At 37.1% G+C, this 15143-nt stretch overlaps 1 protein-coding gene across 1 annotated transcript; it reads left to right on the top strand.

Annotated features, from left to right (window-relative positions):
- The first annotated feature begins 1821 nt into the window (after nucleotides 1-1821).
- LOC114354441 (uncharacterized) lies at nucleotides 1822-11904 on the top strand. Its single transcript, XM_028306828.1, has 4 exons — nucleotides 1822-2089; nucleotides 9646-9802; nucleotides 10365-10484; nucleotides 10684-11904. Exons 1-4 carry the CDS (start codon nucleotides 2045-2047, stop codon nucleotides 11733-11735), a joined length of 1374 nt encoding a protein of 457 aa, XP_028162629.1. The 5' UTR covers nucleotides 1822-2044; the 3' UTR covers nucleotides 11736-11904.
- The last annotated feature ends 3239 nt before the right edge of the window (nucleotides 11905-15143 follow it).

The following is a 15143-nucleotide window of genomic DNA, read 5'->3' as shown; positions in this document are numbered from 1 at the left end:
AGCTTAANAAACACATTTTCAGTTATTCTTCATAAGTGACACAAAGAGAATGACAATCGACAAAAGAAGGAACATTTGTTTTTTTTAAGCCATAGACAATACTTGTTACTATGTGTTCCAATATCTACAGTTGTCGTCAGGAAGTTGGTCGAACAAATTCAGCTTGCAAGATTCCACCCGAAGCTACCTACATATTACAATATGTTCAACGAGAACGGCTGAACCAACAAAAACATTAGAAAATTTACGAAAAAATAAAATAAAAAATATCCCGTACAAAATGTTCATGGATTGTGTTATTTTTATTAAAAATACCTTTACGCCTGAGTTAAATGACACCGACATCAAGGTTCATCAATTCAAGTATAAAATAATAGGCAGTAATGTCATGAAAAAAGAGCTTCTATTCTGTATCTACCTATGCCCGTGTAATTTTGATCGGTGTCAAATCGGAGTTTTCGTGCGGGGTGCGCGGGTGTTTCGCGCGGCGTGAAGGTCAAACGCCCAAGGTCATTGAGGACTCTAATCGCCTTAATCAGATAATATTCCGCGCTTGGAATAAAAATGCATTTTCCGTAATCTGGTTTCACTCATGTCATGAGTAATGTAACTTTAGGCAAATAACAAATCTTTGTCTACCAGTATACTCGTACAGAAATTGATACACTGTGTATGATATTGAATGAACATCTTTTCTGCTCAAAATCATTGCAATGTCATCATTGCACTGTTATTAATAAACACAAACTGAGTAGCAATTTCTTTACTGAATATCTACACAGCTTGTAACTTTTTACACTTATTTAACAAAGTTTTGTTTTGAAAACTGATATCAACTCATCAAATGTTAACACTCATCTTTAGAATCAATGAGCAATCTCTTGCACTCCTTGTAAGGCATAAGAGAGGTAAATTTTAATTTTAGACATTGTTTTAGTATAATCCTAAATGTATTTTAATTAAGAATCCAATTGAATGGCATAAATATTTATGTATTAAATTCGAAGCTTTTTTAAGACAATATCGGTATATTTAAGCATGTTATACGTTATGAATTAAGGGCAACTAGGCGGGGCCGCAGGCCGCGCTAGGGTATTGCACAACTGGCAATCTGCATTTTTTGATGATTTTTCAACGAAATAATAATATTCATGATGTTGTAGTTTACTATTTCTGTGTACTAATAAGTCTTATTATAAAATCAGGTTTTAAGTAAATCAATTTGGATCTGTTTTCTCAGCAATGATTAACACAGCATTATGAAATTATCTATCTATCTACAATAATAACAAAATCTAGACATTTTGTAACGAGACAATATGAATTTATCTCTCGGTGTTTTATGAGATTTTTAAATAATATTGCATGCCAGTCGTATTAGTTAATAAATTTAAGTATAATGGTTTATGTGTGGCGTTTTATTTGATGTGCTTGCATCGTGCTGTTCCGAGCTGCTTACTAACACATTTTGTTTGCGCTAATCGCGTTTGTTCTGTTTTCTTAGGCGACATAATTATACATCACAAACACATGCACCTTTCATTACACAATTGCATACATTTGCAGTCTTTTAAGTAGGTCATTTTTCAGAGATGAAGGTGTTACACAACTGTAGTAGGTAGGTACACGAGGTAAAGAATAGTCGGTATATTTAAATTATTTACTGAAAACCACTTCATGATGGTATCTGCATGCATATGAACTACCTAACCGTGACGACTTTGAATCGCTTCAAAAGACCAAAGACCTTATAATTGTCTAGTGCCGTCATTGTATCACTCAGGCAATTTAGTTATGCTTTTCGATAGACATTTCCGCGCGGCATAAGCTTGTCGTCGTGTAGGCCGATGTTTTCCTCCAATGCCACACGGCGCAGCGTGAAAACGTCTTTCAAACAAAACTGTGCGCCCGCGCCGCGCGGCCGCCTCGCTCGCTGACACGACCCACCGAACTATGGAAGTGACAAGGGACTGGTAGCTGTTTGTAAACAATCCGCGGTGAAGCAGTGGTAACAGTGTGTAATCGTGCGCATCTTATCGCCGCTATGGCGGTCTGCGACAAGTGGGTCGCGCTCAAGATAGTCGAGTTTGTGAGTAATGTTTCTTTTATGTAGTTTTTGAAAAGTTTGCATGTGAGTAGTTAGTTTTATGTGAAAATTGTTAGCAACAGTAATTTTTACAGTTGAAGATAGTAGATACTGTAACAAACTAGTACTGCCTTCATCCTGATAGATGATAGCAGTGAGTTCCTTTAGATGAGTCGGTAAATGTAGAGTAGGTATGAGTTTTGTTTACCAGTATTGTATTACAATGCAATTCATCAGTTTCGACCAAATATCTAATTAACTTATGGTACCTAGCCATGGTGTCCATACACACTGCAATTTGTGCCTTACATACACATTAACTACATAATGGGGTAATTTGTTAAATATCTATCAATGGCAATTACCATTATCAATGAGGAATGTCGTCGGAACAGATTGCTAATGGGTTGAACACCTAAGTGCCTATTGTAATGTCTTTGCTCTACAGCGCGACATCATTATTGTATATAAATACCTTGGAAACATGTACCTAGCTTAGTTTGCATCTTTCAGCAGAGATACAAGAGGATTGCTTATCGTCATCCCACCTGATAAGGGAGAATTTTCCTTTAACGCTGCGTCCTTGCAGTCGTCGAAATCGAAAGTTCTTGTTGTTGCCAGAGATGGACTTCAGATAATTTTCCAGTTTTCATTGGGGCAAATTTTTGCTCCCTGTCAGTCCTAATCTATCATAAATTGTATGTAAAAATGTCTTTGCCATTATAGTACCCTCTTCGCATCATGCAAATTCGCAAGCTTATGCATTTTCCTGTGTTACTACTATCATAACTTGTTTGTCAAGACGATAAAAATATCAAACGCTCATGTTTGCACTTTGCTATCCAAGGCGATGCAGTTTAAAGCTTAAAGTTGTATAACTTTTATTTATTGCCGTATTATCTTAACCTATTGCGATGCTAGCTGTTCGGTATCGGTGTTGCGACAGTGGGGACTCTGATGTAACCACACGTGGCCTGCTAAATGTTCGTAGGTAGGTACTACGGTTTTGAAAGTGCGTATTGACTCCAAACCAACAGATGCCCGGGCCTTACCCAGTTAGAGCCTTCGGCTGATTGAATATATAGCTTGTTATCAAAACAATTGTTGCGAAATAACTCTATTATAACGCGTACTTAGCTTGTACTGTATGTCGATGGGCTTAGATTTATTTCATACTTAACTAATTTTATATTGAACTTTGAAGGTTGCTGTGCAATTTCTATACAGCATAATACAGCTGGTATTATGTTAAAGTTTGTGAATGAATAGCCAATGCGCATCTTGCTTTGAATAACTAGTACTACCTAGTTGACCATATTCATGAGCTGAAATTCTGAAACCACATCAGTAATTAGGTCACACACTATGTCTAGTAGTTATTATGTAGTAGGTACAGTATGTAGTTACGTTGCACCGGATAAAATATTTAACATTTAAAAGGTATTCGTCAGCCTAGTTAGACGCGACTAGTTAACAGGTGTAATTTTAAACTAGTATCCTTGAGTTTAAACCTTTTAAGTGTGTACAAATAGATAAAATGATCCTTCATTCATTCCCTAATTGGAGTCGTAGACACTGTCGCATTGAGATGTAAATTATAGGAATTGATGTGCAAATTCCTTTAAATTAGTGCCAACTTTTAATACGAGGGCTGCACTAAAAGTATCGGGAATGGAATATTTCCACTGTTCCAGTCATATTAAAATCTATTTAATTGCAAAGTCCAGGGTTTTAAAAATCGTATACCATTTATTTATTTAAAAAAAGATTCTCGGTCGTATCACAAGGTCTTGTCAAACTTGTTTAGTCGTTGAGAAAATGGAATTGACTCGAGAAAATTCAAGAGCGATGATTTATTATGACTTTTGAAGTGGTTTAACACAAAAACAGTGTGTTGACCGGATGATTTCTGCATTTGGTAATGAAGCCCCATCCAAAACCACAATTTATCGCTTAACGAATTTTACCTAAGTTAATTTTGCTATGCGGAAAAATGAGGCGCTTTTATTTAGTTTTTTGTGATTTTCTCGAAAATATGGATGAACAAGGGTCCAAAAACTGAGTAATAATATCGCCCACATTGTCATCTATCATCTCTCATTCATGGTTTGTTAAAGATCGCCCAAGATGTCAACTAAAACACGCAGTTTTCATTTAAAAAAATACCTTTTAAAATTACGTCAAAATAGCCAAGCTAGAAGTTTTTTAGGCACTCATTTTGACACACAGATATAGATAAAGGTATAAACTAATACATTATTAAGTACTAACATAAAACCAGTGAACGAAATTGGATATATTGACAATACAAACAGAAGTCAGAAAATCCATGATTTTGACTTTGTTCACTTTACGGTCGCACCACATAGCTATGATAGTAGATCATGACTTGATATTAATGATATTTGATAGAATGAAGTCTCATCTTTCAACTTATATGCAAATCAATCTTGTTTTAAGTAGTTGCATTTAAAGCACCATGTCCAACACCTTGTATGGGCTCGATCCACCGTGCGGCCACATTCCAGCTCCATCATCAGACCCTTTTTGCCTTTGAGAATTGAAGTAGGTACGTACTCGTGATTTTTAAAGTAGCTTACTTACATAATATTACTTACTTATATGTATTTATATAAATAAATAAATACAAATCAAACGAGCCTAAACTCGATGGAATCGTTTAATCCCGGAGTTGCTATGGGGCCACTGGCATTCCAGCTCTATCATCAGATCGACTCCATGTCATCACAATATTGCATTGTCATCCGAATTACATGTATATCCAAAATTTTAACTCAATCAGTTGTTGAAGGATTTCTAATAAAAAGACGAGATTAAACACATTTTCAGTTATTCTTCATAAGTGACACAAAGAGAATGACAATCGNAAAAAAATGGTGGCCACGTTTGTCTCCAAAACCGGCCATGTTGCGACTATTCCTCTTGGGGGACAAAGAACGGTTAATGCAGATTAGTATGCTAGCATTTGTTTGCCACAGGTCGTTTCTGAACTCCGTAAAGAGAACTGCAACCGCCGCATCATCCTCCATCACGACAATGCGAGTTCTCACACCGCGCACTGAACAAAGGAGTTTTTAGAGCAAGAAAACATAGAATTATTAGTCCATCCGCCGTACAGCCTCGACCTAAGCCCTAATGATTTCTATACTTTCCCTTAAATAAAGAATAAATTGCGTGGTCAGAGATTTTCATCACCTGAAGAAGCTGTGGAAGCCTACAAAACGGCCATTTTGGAGACCCAAACTTCCGAATGCAATGGTTGCTTCAATGATTGGTTTCGTGTATGGAAAAATGTGTCAAATTTCGCGGAGAATACTTTAAAAAGCAATAAATACATTTTTAAATAGTAATGTTGTTTCACTTCCTTGATTCCCGAAATTTTCAGTGCCGCCCTCGTATGTGCGGGATTGTCAATAGCTCTTGTGTAACTCTAGGTAAATGACCTAATAATTTATTGGTTGTGTTTCTCAATAGCATCAGGCCCTTGCGGGATTAGGTTGCAAGTTCAATTGGGGTCAAAGTGGACAATCAGATTGATTCATGAATCAATACTGCAATGTCTTACGTCTTACCAAGCTGGGAGCTACCATATCCAAAGTGATTAGTTATGCCTGGATTTTTAACGCTTGATTACATGTAATTCGAAGTAATCTTGTTTACGAATTGATGGTGCAGGTGCATCATAATAGTTACCTATTCTGTTGACTATTAATAGTACCGAAGCTGCATAGCTAAGGCTAAGGTAATGTGATATGATGTGAATCACCGTGCCTCATACATTCGTAATTGAACCCGCTTCATTCATCCGTAGCGCGTAATGATGATCGCGTAGATTCAGGCCGTTATCATTACAGTGATTTGGTCCTTCATAACAATCTTGGCTGTCTTTTTATTTTTATAGCTTCTATCTTCGTTTTGAAGTTTTGGCAGCTAAAATGCTATGACATTTTTCAGTGTCCGTATAGAAAATGTTATTTATTCCACGATACTTGGATTTGATAACCTAGGTGTTCAAAGTGGACTTCTTATCCATGGGTGATCAAATCCAGGTGATCAAAGTGGAATAGACCTAGAAAATCCCGATTTGTATGAAAATTAAAATAGTTAAAATGAAGATATCAATTTTCTGACTTCACCATACCATTTATATGACCATGTTAACATGGGCTAGTGTCGGCTCATATACCCATTTACCTAACACCCTGTATATCAAATTCATCTAAATCGGTTCAGCGGCTTTAGTGTTTGAATAGGTAACAGACAGATAAGAGTTACTTTTGAATTTAGGCCAAAAATGATGAATAATGTGGGGCTTAATAAACGAAAAAATAAAGTGAATGAGATGAAAACATACGGATAACGGAATGCACTCGTATGTTCGCATCGCTGCAGCTGAGATAATATCCTAGATTCTCGATCATTGCCATCAGCTTGATATAATAATTATCGGTTTTACCTGTTCCCATGGTTCACTGTAATCATGTAGATTGTAGAGTTCGCGGGGACAACTTGAGCTCTCGGCAACAACCAATTATTATCAAACTAGCTGACCCGGCGAACTTTGTTCCGCCTTAATGGCAATATACAGGGTGTCCCGTAATGTAACGTCAAGCCGGAACTGGGTGTTGAGGCAAGTTGTGCTGGTTATCAGAAAAATATAAAAAAAAATCTATGTGGCATATTTTAAAAATAATAGGCATTTAAAAAAAATCAAAAAATTCTACTCCAGGTGACGGTCCTTTTACTCGTGTTGCCATAAATCTTCACTTTTTCTTTTTTTTTTTTTTTTTGTTATGTAACCCTGAATAATGCTTCTCTAAATTGTTATCAAAATTACAAAACCAGCTGCTCCAACTTGGATGAAAAAAATACATTATTCCCAAAAAAAAGTATCAAAATAAAAAATTTGCTTAGTTTAAACTAACTGTACTGAAAAATAATTTTACTACGCGANCTTAGTGTACTTTCTTTATGGGAGTCTCTTGTTTATCTTAAATAATAGGTATTGTTCCCTACTTTTATCTCTGTGAATATGGCAAGAATGCAAAGTAACACGGTGTATATACAGTGTGAGTCACGTTAAAGTGTACATATGAAAATAGATGAAACTAGACCTATTTTTATCGACAAAAAAGCGGTCGAAAAATTTTTGAGATTTTTTTTTAATAATTTATATAATTTTTTTTCTTCCAATTACTTATTGTAAAGAAAACGTAATAACTTTTAAACTAAGCGGTATATCCTGATAAAATAAAAACAGTAATAATGCTAAATAACAGGCGATACTAAAAAAATACATACAATACACAAAAAATGCCAACAAATAATAAAAAATATTACTAATTAGTAATAGATACTTTTTGAAAAAAATCTGCTTAAAAATTCGTGTTTTTTTGGTTATTTGATAAATTTCTCCGAAAAATGCCCCTATAACAGGTAGTTTTTATTGTTTTGTATTATTCTCTATCGTATTACCTTTGTAAAACCAAAAATGCATGTTTCTATCCCTGTCACAACATTTGCTATGATCGTTTGAACTAATTATTTTATCAGGATATACCGCTTAATTTGAAAGTTATTACGTTTTCTTTACAATAAGTAATTGGAAGAAAAAAAATTCTATAAAAAATTAAAAAAAAATCTCAAAAATTTTTTGACCTCTTTTTTGTCGATGAAAATAGGTCTAGTTTTATCTATTTTCATATGTACACTTTAACGTGACTCACACTGTATAGATTGACTTGTTTTTTACCGATTCCAGTAAAGTTCGTCTTTAAGTGAGTAATTTGTAGTGTGTTGAACTTGAATTTTAAGTTTAAAATGCTTTTTATTTTGAGCGTTTTCGTCACACCTTGTTATCATTAATTATTATTGTAGAGTTAAAAATCACGGACAGTTGAAGGTTTCCAAGACATGCCGTTGCAAAGTTGCAATAAGTCTTGTAAGCATTATTATGTAATTCCTCTAAATACTTGGTCGATCCATTTACGGTTTAAGCAGTACAGTCAACTTCGAAACACTCATTTGACTTAATGATACTCGACTTCTACTTGTTATATCAGTGGTAATTTTGTTGTTTGGTTTGTTAAGGTTGCAGTGTTTGCCATAGATGTGATGGTGTTGATAACTTGTAAATACACCACAAGTTGTCAACACCCTTGATGTAGTCATCAACATAATCATTTCAGCTAAACCTCATAAAGGTAGCAGGAAGGCGCTGGATGATGTAAAGTAAATCTTAGAAAAGAATACACCTGTTTGACGGGTTGACCGCTTCACTTTAGTCCGCAGTTTTTCTTAGCCGACTGTATCAGTAGCGCACGAGTCTTCAATGTCACTCCCACGCCGTGACGTCACGCGACAATTGCATCTACCACTAGACAGCCATTGTGTGGTGACAATATGGGGATGTACTGGGCCGCTACGCTACCGACTCACCATGCTTTTTGCAGCGGTGATAGGAAATTGATGCTTTTGCGGATTTCCTACACTTACCCTAGATAAGATAAGAAAAATAATATTTTGTAAAGAAGAACTAGATATATTTTTTTATGAAATACTCAAATTATTATTCTCCAAGAATAGATAACTATTTTACTATAGGATGAATTACCTATATTAGGATGTTGGCTTGCAGATGTTGTATGATATCTTTTGGAGTGTTTTTATCTTGCCAATATCTTTACGGATAAAGAATTCGTTAGAAATTGCTGTAGTAGAACATCAGCTTGAGATAAAAATCTGAGATTGTGGTGCTGCACACTGGTTCGTAAGGTTCTTGCTACATCGATAAACATAAACGTGGTCTTATTGTTTTGGTGCGGGAATACCTCTCGGCTCGGAATTCTTCCCCTAATAATTAGATGTCGAAGAAGTAGAAGGTAGATATTTAATTTTACCCTTACATTTTAACGTTAAGTAAGTAAGTAGAGCATGTTAAAAGTAAAGCGGAATTGTGCTGGTCACTTGGCTAGATTTGGTGTTGGTGGATGGTGGTGGTGGCAGGTATTAAAATGGATGGCGGAAAAATTATCTTGTAGATGCAAGAGGTATTAATGTAGGGTGGCGGGAAAAATAATTAGACGGGGTGTTAGTACTGGACCGAAATGGCGCCGCAAATGGATGGCCTTACAGTGGCTATAAATAATGCTGTATGTAGCATTTGTTGCTCATTTTTATTCTTTGATGTTTGATGTATGTAGCATTTGTTGCTCTTTTTTATTATGGTAAATTGGTAAGTGATTATCTTCACCTAGATTAAATGTTTCAGTTTTCTGTCACGAACATACTAATTTTTTTGGGGTAATGGCCATTCTTGAATTTTATTAGATATCCCATACATATTACCAAAGTTACTTAAACTGATATTTTCATACATTATTCACAGCTCTAAGTAATCTTTGTAAAGCATAACTACCAACCCATCTATTTCAGATCAGTAAAAAACTTTAGTTTGGACTCTAAATCAAAAAATAGGTATCTGGACAGACTAAAAAGTACTTATTAAAGAATACTAATATTTACATTTCTACCTACAGGTGCTCTGCGTCGCATGCCTGGTCACGAAGCGAGTGTCCGCTGACGATGAGGTCCGGCTATCGCTGCTTCTGCAGAAGTTATCGCGGGAATGGTCGCTGCTCACCTCCGTCACGTGGGACTCAGTCGGGGGAGCGTTTGCTGACGCGGTATATGGAGGTCAGTTCCCACTGTTGTAGGTAATAATATTCCAGCGAGTGTCAACTGACGATGAGGTCCGGCTATCGCTGCTTCGCCAGAAGTTAAAGCGGGAATGGTCGCTGCTAACCTCCGTCACGTGGGACTCAGTCGGGGGAGCGTTTGCTGACGTGGTATATGTAGGTGAGCTATGTAGTTGTAAGCAATAATATTCCAGCGATTGGTAGCTGATGATGAGGTCCGGCTATCGCGGCTTCTTCAGAAGTTGTGGAAATGGTCACTGCTCACCTCTATCGCGAGAACGTTTGCTGACGTGGTATATGGAGGTCAGTTCAGATTATAAAGTTCACCTTTTGCTACTGCTGTAAAAGTAGCGTACCTAAATACGAGTAAGTATAAGAAGTACCATTAGATTGCATAATCGGGGAATCATAATAATAAACGCTGTTTTCTACCGTGTGCATGACAATGAATAAAAACAATACATGATTTTCAACGACAAGACACGTAGCTATTTTCTTATTTTGTCCTAAATGAGTAAGGTCTGTCCTCCTGTCTAATTGGCGGTTGTATTGTTTCGCAGGTTACGTGATAATAACCTTCGGCTTGGTGTTGGCGCGAATTTTCCAAGAAATACCCAAAGGACGGCGGATATTGGAGGGAATCTTTCTTGGCTTTGGGATGCTGTTTTTCATCATTTTGGGTAAGTTTTTTTAGTTCGTAATGCTCCAAATGACACATATTTTGACTAAGTTAGAGGTTTAGCTCTAAATGAGATCCTGATAATAACATTTTGACAGTACTAGCCTTACAGTCTCGTCTTGGCAACATTTTATAAGAAAATATTTTTTGGTAGTATTCTGTTTTCTGGTCAAACAATTAACACTATCTTTTTTCGACAGGTGGTCTAGAGCTGGCATCCCTAGACTCAGTCCCGAAGAAGCTGGTTGTGAACGCTTCCGTGCTAGGAACCCTTTCATTAGTCGTCGCCGCTCTATTTCTACTCGACCTCATGGGACCCCGCGTGTATACAGTCACAAAACAAGCTCAAACTGACTCCACATCAACGCCGAAAACTGACAAGAAACTGTCAATTACCACTCAGTCGCAGACCTCGCCACCGGTTGCTAATAGCAACGGACATTTGGCGAGCGAGAAACAAAATGGACACGCAGCTGATAAACAAAATGGACACCTCACCGATAAACAAAATGGACACCTAGCCGATAAGCAAAATGGACACTTGACTGCCAAACAAATTGACCGGCCCGAAAGACCAAAAGATCTAGACCTAGAAAAGAACCAAACAGAAAAAAGTGGCAAAAAGGAAGATTCTATGTTCTTCGATGAACCGAAACATGGTTATACGAAATTCGACGACATTGAAGACATACTTGAAAAGACGAAGTTTGGTTCATTGAGGTCTGGGATCGAAGGAGGGAACTACGTCAGGCTGTCGGACCCTCTTATCGAACCGAATCGACTGCATTACGAGCAGGAGCTAGCCAAATTCAACGAGAAGTACTTTAAAGAGTACTTAGATTCTTACGTCGACGGCAGCAAGCTGTCTGTCATGAAAGAGGACTATCTCCCAGAACTGCAAACGCCAGTGTTCGCGAAAGTTAAATCTGGGCGATTAAAGACGCTGTACGATGACGTTTCGCCCACTTACGAGCCAAAACGACAGTCGAAGTCGCCGTCTCGAGTTAAGACGGTGCCGTCGCCGACGCTGCAACAGCTAGAAGACTATTTGCGGTCGTCGTCCCGGTCCCGAAGGGGCGACACGCCCGCTGTGTTCCCGATGGAACCCATAGAAGAGAGGGACCGGGAGGGCCCTGATGCCGAGGGCCGCGCCTCGGGAACGCCCACGGATCCCGGCTATGTCCAGTACACCGCCAAGAAGTGGCCCGACAAGCGAGAAATACGAACGCCTCGGCACAGTCCCACACAGTAACTTTGTAAGTAGTTTTAATGGATGCACGCGACGAATGATGAACATGAAACGAAGTGCTTGTTGAGTGTGTGAACTTAACTTAAAATTAGCCATTGAATTAGCTAGATTATAGTAACTAATATTTTTTGTACATTACGTTGAACACAATAAATTAATTTGACTACCAAAACGGACTTTACGCTATTTAACTTTTAATTAATGTTTATTATAGACGGATTGTTTATCTCGAATAACAGAAATCGCTTCGAGCTTATCTCGAGACAAAGGAATCGACGGACGAGGTAAAATCGTAAACATTATTTTCATGGAATTTGTTAATTTATAGGAAGTTCGTTGCTCCAACGCTTAAGTGGGAGATTAAAGTTAATTTTAAAATAATGAGTTTGTGTGGCACATGCAGTGGCACTGACGCGGATGGTCACACGCGACTTCTGAAATCATTGTTCCTCAAAAATTTGAGTCATGACATTGTGCTCGTACCTGCAGAAAATTAATGTAATACCCTTATTTATCGCTGAATGAATGAAGTCACAAAAACAAGGCTACCATTTTTTACCGGGAAGTAGGTACAATATTGTGCATTCTTATAAACATGTGTTGAGTGCAAATGAGTAAAAACATAGCACCATTGACAATCCGGTGACCTTAGACCTTCGGAGCCCACGCTTGGGTACCTACTGCGTTCCACATCGATGGGTTTCGCAATTATACCGCTAAAATTGATAGTGCACCGCTAATAGACCTCCAAGTGCATGGTTCAATGAGTGCTACAGATCATGTCGAAACAAATTAGCGGCCGAACTGAACCAATGTCAAAGGCCAATGCAGTGCGTGTTATCACATCTTATTTTCGGTATGTTCATTAAATCGATGTTAATTTCGTAGGCCAATTGTTTTAAATGATTTTTGGTATAATATTCTTTTTTATGAATTTGTTTAGTGGGTCAATTGTTTTTTAACGATTAGGTTTACTTCAATCACAGATATTATAAAGAATTCCTGATATAATCCAATATGAAAAATTTATTGAATTCTCTTTCTTTTTATGGAGGATCCATAGAACATAGCCTAAACTCTGTCGAAAAATAATTACATTTTATAACGCTACTTTAGAAATACAAATGTACTACTTTAAACGAGTATCTTGATTTGTGTCAAATCAAAAATATCCTCATCATGAGCGAAATGCCAAATCATTTGCAAACAATGATCCGTCAAGCCAAAGGTCCCTGTTCAAAATCTTCCGTAGGCGTTACTCAAACTTAACATTGGTCATCTAGATCTACAGATTGCGGTCGCAAGACGAATGTGTGACAGGTGCTTTAATTACCAGTATGGTAGTAACATTGTGCCATGTGTCACTAGCGTTATTATGGTAAGTGGTCGTTACAGCAGCTTAGGGCGTCAACGTTTAGCTTTTTGTTGCGTTGGACTTGGAGGCTTTACCGTAGGTAGTCATTATTTTTTTGCCTCAAAAGTAGTAAACGTCATCATGATGATTTGTAATGTGCTTATCCCTATTCAATAGGTGTTAAAATTTTCGAGTTGGTTTTGGTGTGTAACAAAGTTCCAACTTAATGCTTCAGAGACTGTTGTTTTTCCCGAAACGATTTCCTGTGTTTATCTTCAGTCATACATTATGACCCTAGCTCATTATAGCAATTAATGTAGATTCATCTAATCGTAGATGAATCATAAGATCAATTCTGTTAGAGGGCAAATTAAGTATAGCAACACCTCAGTTCATATGTCTACCTACATTCATATGCGAAGACTGATCATTTTATTGATTCGAATTCGGGAAACGGGTAGGTAGATACAGTAAACAGCAGCACTTTAGACTAATGCTTTTTGTTACAAAATAAAACCTATTATTACTGCTTAAGACACCCCAATGCTTAGCTTGATTTGCCGTCTAACTAAAAAAGTTCGCAATTATAAAGTTACATACATGGAGGTTGGAGGTCCATGGTTTCAAAGTTAATTCAGACCTCAATTCCTCATGGTGTCAAATGCCCACTGTTCTGTGGTTCTAATGACACCAGTTCCCCACATGAGTCACATTAAATTATTGTTGTTCATTTATAATGCAGAATGAATAAAATTATGACACATTTTATTGCCGCGACTTATTCTCACGGTAGGCTCCGGCCTCGTTGTAGGACCTACCGCCTGTTTCTAGCCATAGCAGGTTTGGGGTCAGTGCATGAATGTACAATATTTTAGAAGTAAACGGTTGTTTAATTCACGCGTAAACTGCGGTGATTCTCCAAGGCTACACGTCTCAAAATACTCATGATTTTTTATCAAGTGTCTTTACTTTGAAGTTGCGCAAAACTCTGATCTCTCGTTGCTATCCAGCTGTTTGAGCTTTCCATAGTATTTCTATGATAAATCAACAGCTGTCTTCTCGCTGGATTATCTGGAAGATATCGTTTCCTAGAGATAATATGACGGTTGAGATTGAGGTCCAGTCTGGACTTTGCCAGATTGTTTAGACTTTGAATCTAATTAGATTTCGCCGATTAGATTTTTTGGACTATGTAACTTCGTTGGTTATTTAACAAAGGATATCCATTGTTTGTGCAAACAAAAAAAGGTTATATGCAAGAAATACCATAAGAAGTATATGACTTAGAGTTAGAACGATTCAACGGGGTTCTGTCATCATATTTTGTAATCTAAGCTTCTGTTGGAATATCGTTACTAGAACGGTATTATTCATGTTTAATTACATAATATCAAGAGGTATTAAAAGCATAAACATTGTCTCTTAAGATGCAGTCGATTGCTTACAAACTTACAATTTTTAAATTAGGTAGTAGTTACCTAAGTTTGAGTTATTGATGCATGCACTTGATTGATCACACGAAGTTGACCAATAAGCGTATTGTGACTTACTACTTCATAATATCCGTCCTGTCCTAGAAATATTGTCCTAGATTTAGATATTAGCAAGGTCAGGTTATTACGGAGTAGACACTGTTGATATTAGAAGTTTCCACCTGTTCATATTAGTATTCCGTGCGGTAGCAAGAAGAGTAAATATTGCGTAGTTGGTGAGTAACATTACACAATGCATGTGCATGTAAATCGTGGATTGTCAAGATACAAGCTCTTAGAACATAGATTTGCTTTACTTGTATTGTTTTGAGTACCTCTATATTTAGTTTAGCGACATACTTAACCATGTTGAAGTTTAGTTGACCAGAACTATGAAAACTTATACTTTGAATGACTTGTACTCGGACACGAGTGAAAGTAATCTTCAGTTAGAGTTGGCTTCCTTTTCCTTATTGAAATTAAAAAGTGCATGGTCATTTGGTCATCTTTTTTTTTTAAGCTCTTAATATGCCCTCGCCTATCGGCTTCAGCTTGAGATGCTATGCACATTCAAGCTAAAACCAC

This window comes from Ostrinia furnacalis, unplaced genomic scaffold (assembly GCF_004193835.3).
Source record: "Ostrinia furnacalis isolate ACB-3 unplaced genomic scaffold, ASM419383v2 OfSCF2049, whole genome shotgun sequence".
In the NCBI taxonomy this organism is placed as follows: domain Eukaryota; kingdom Metazoa; phylum Arthropoda; class Insecta; order Lepidoptera; family Crambidae; genus Ostrinia; species Ostrinia furnacalis.
This window is presented reverse-complemented; position numbering and strand designations above follow the sequence as displayed.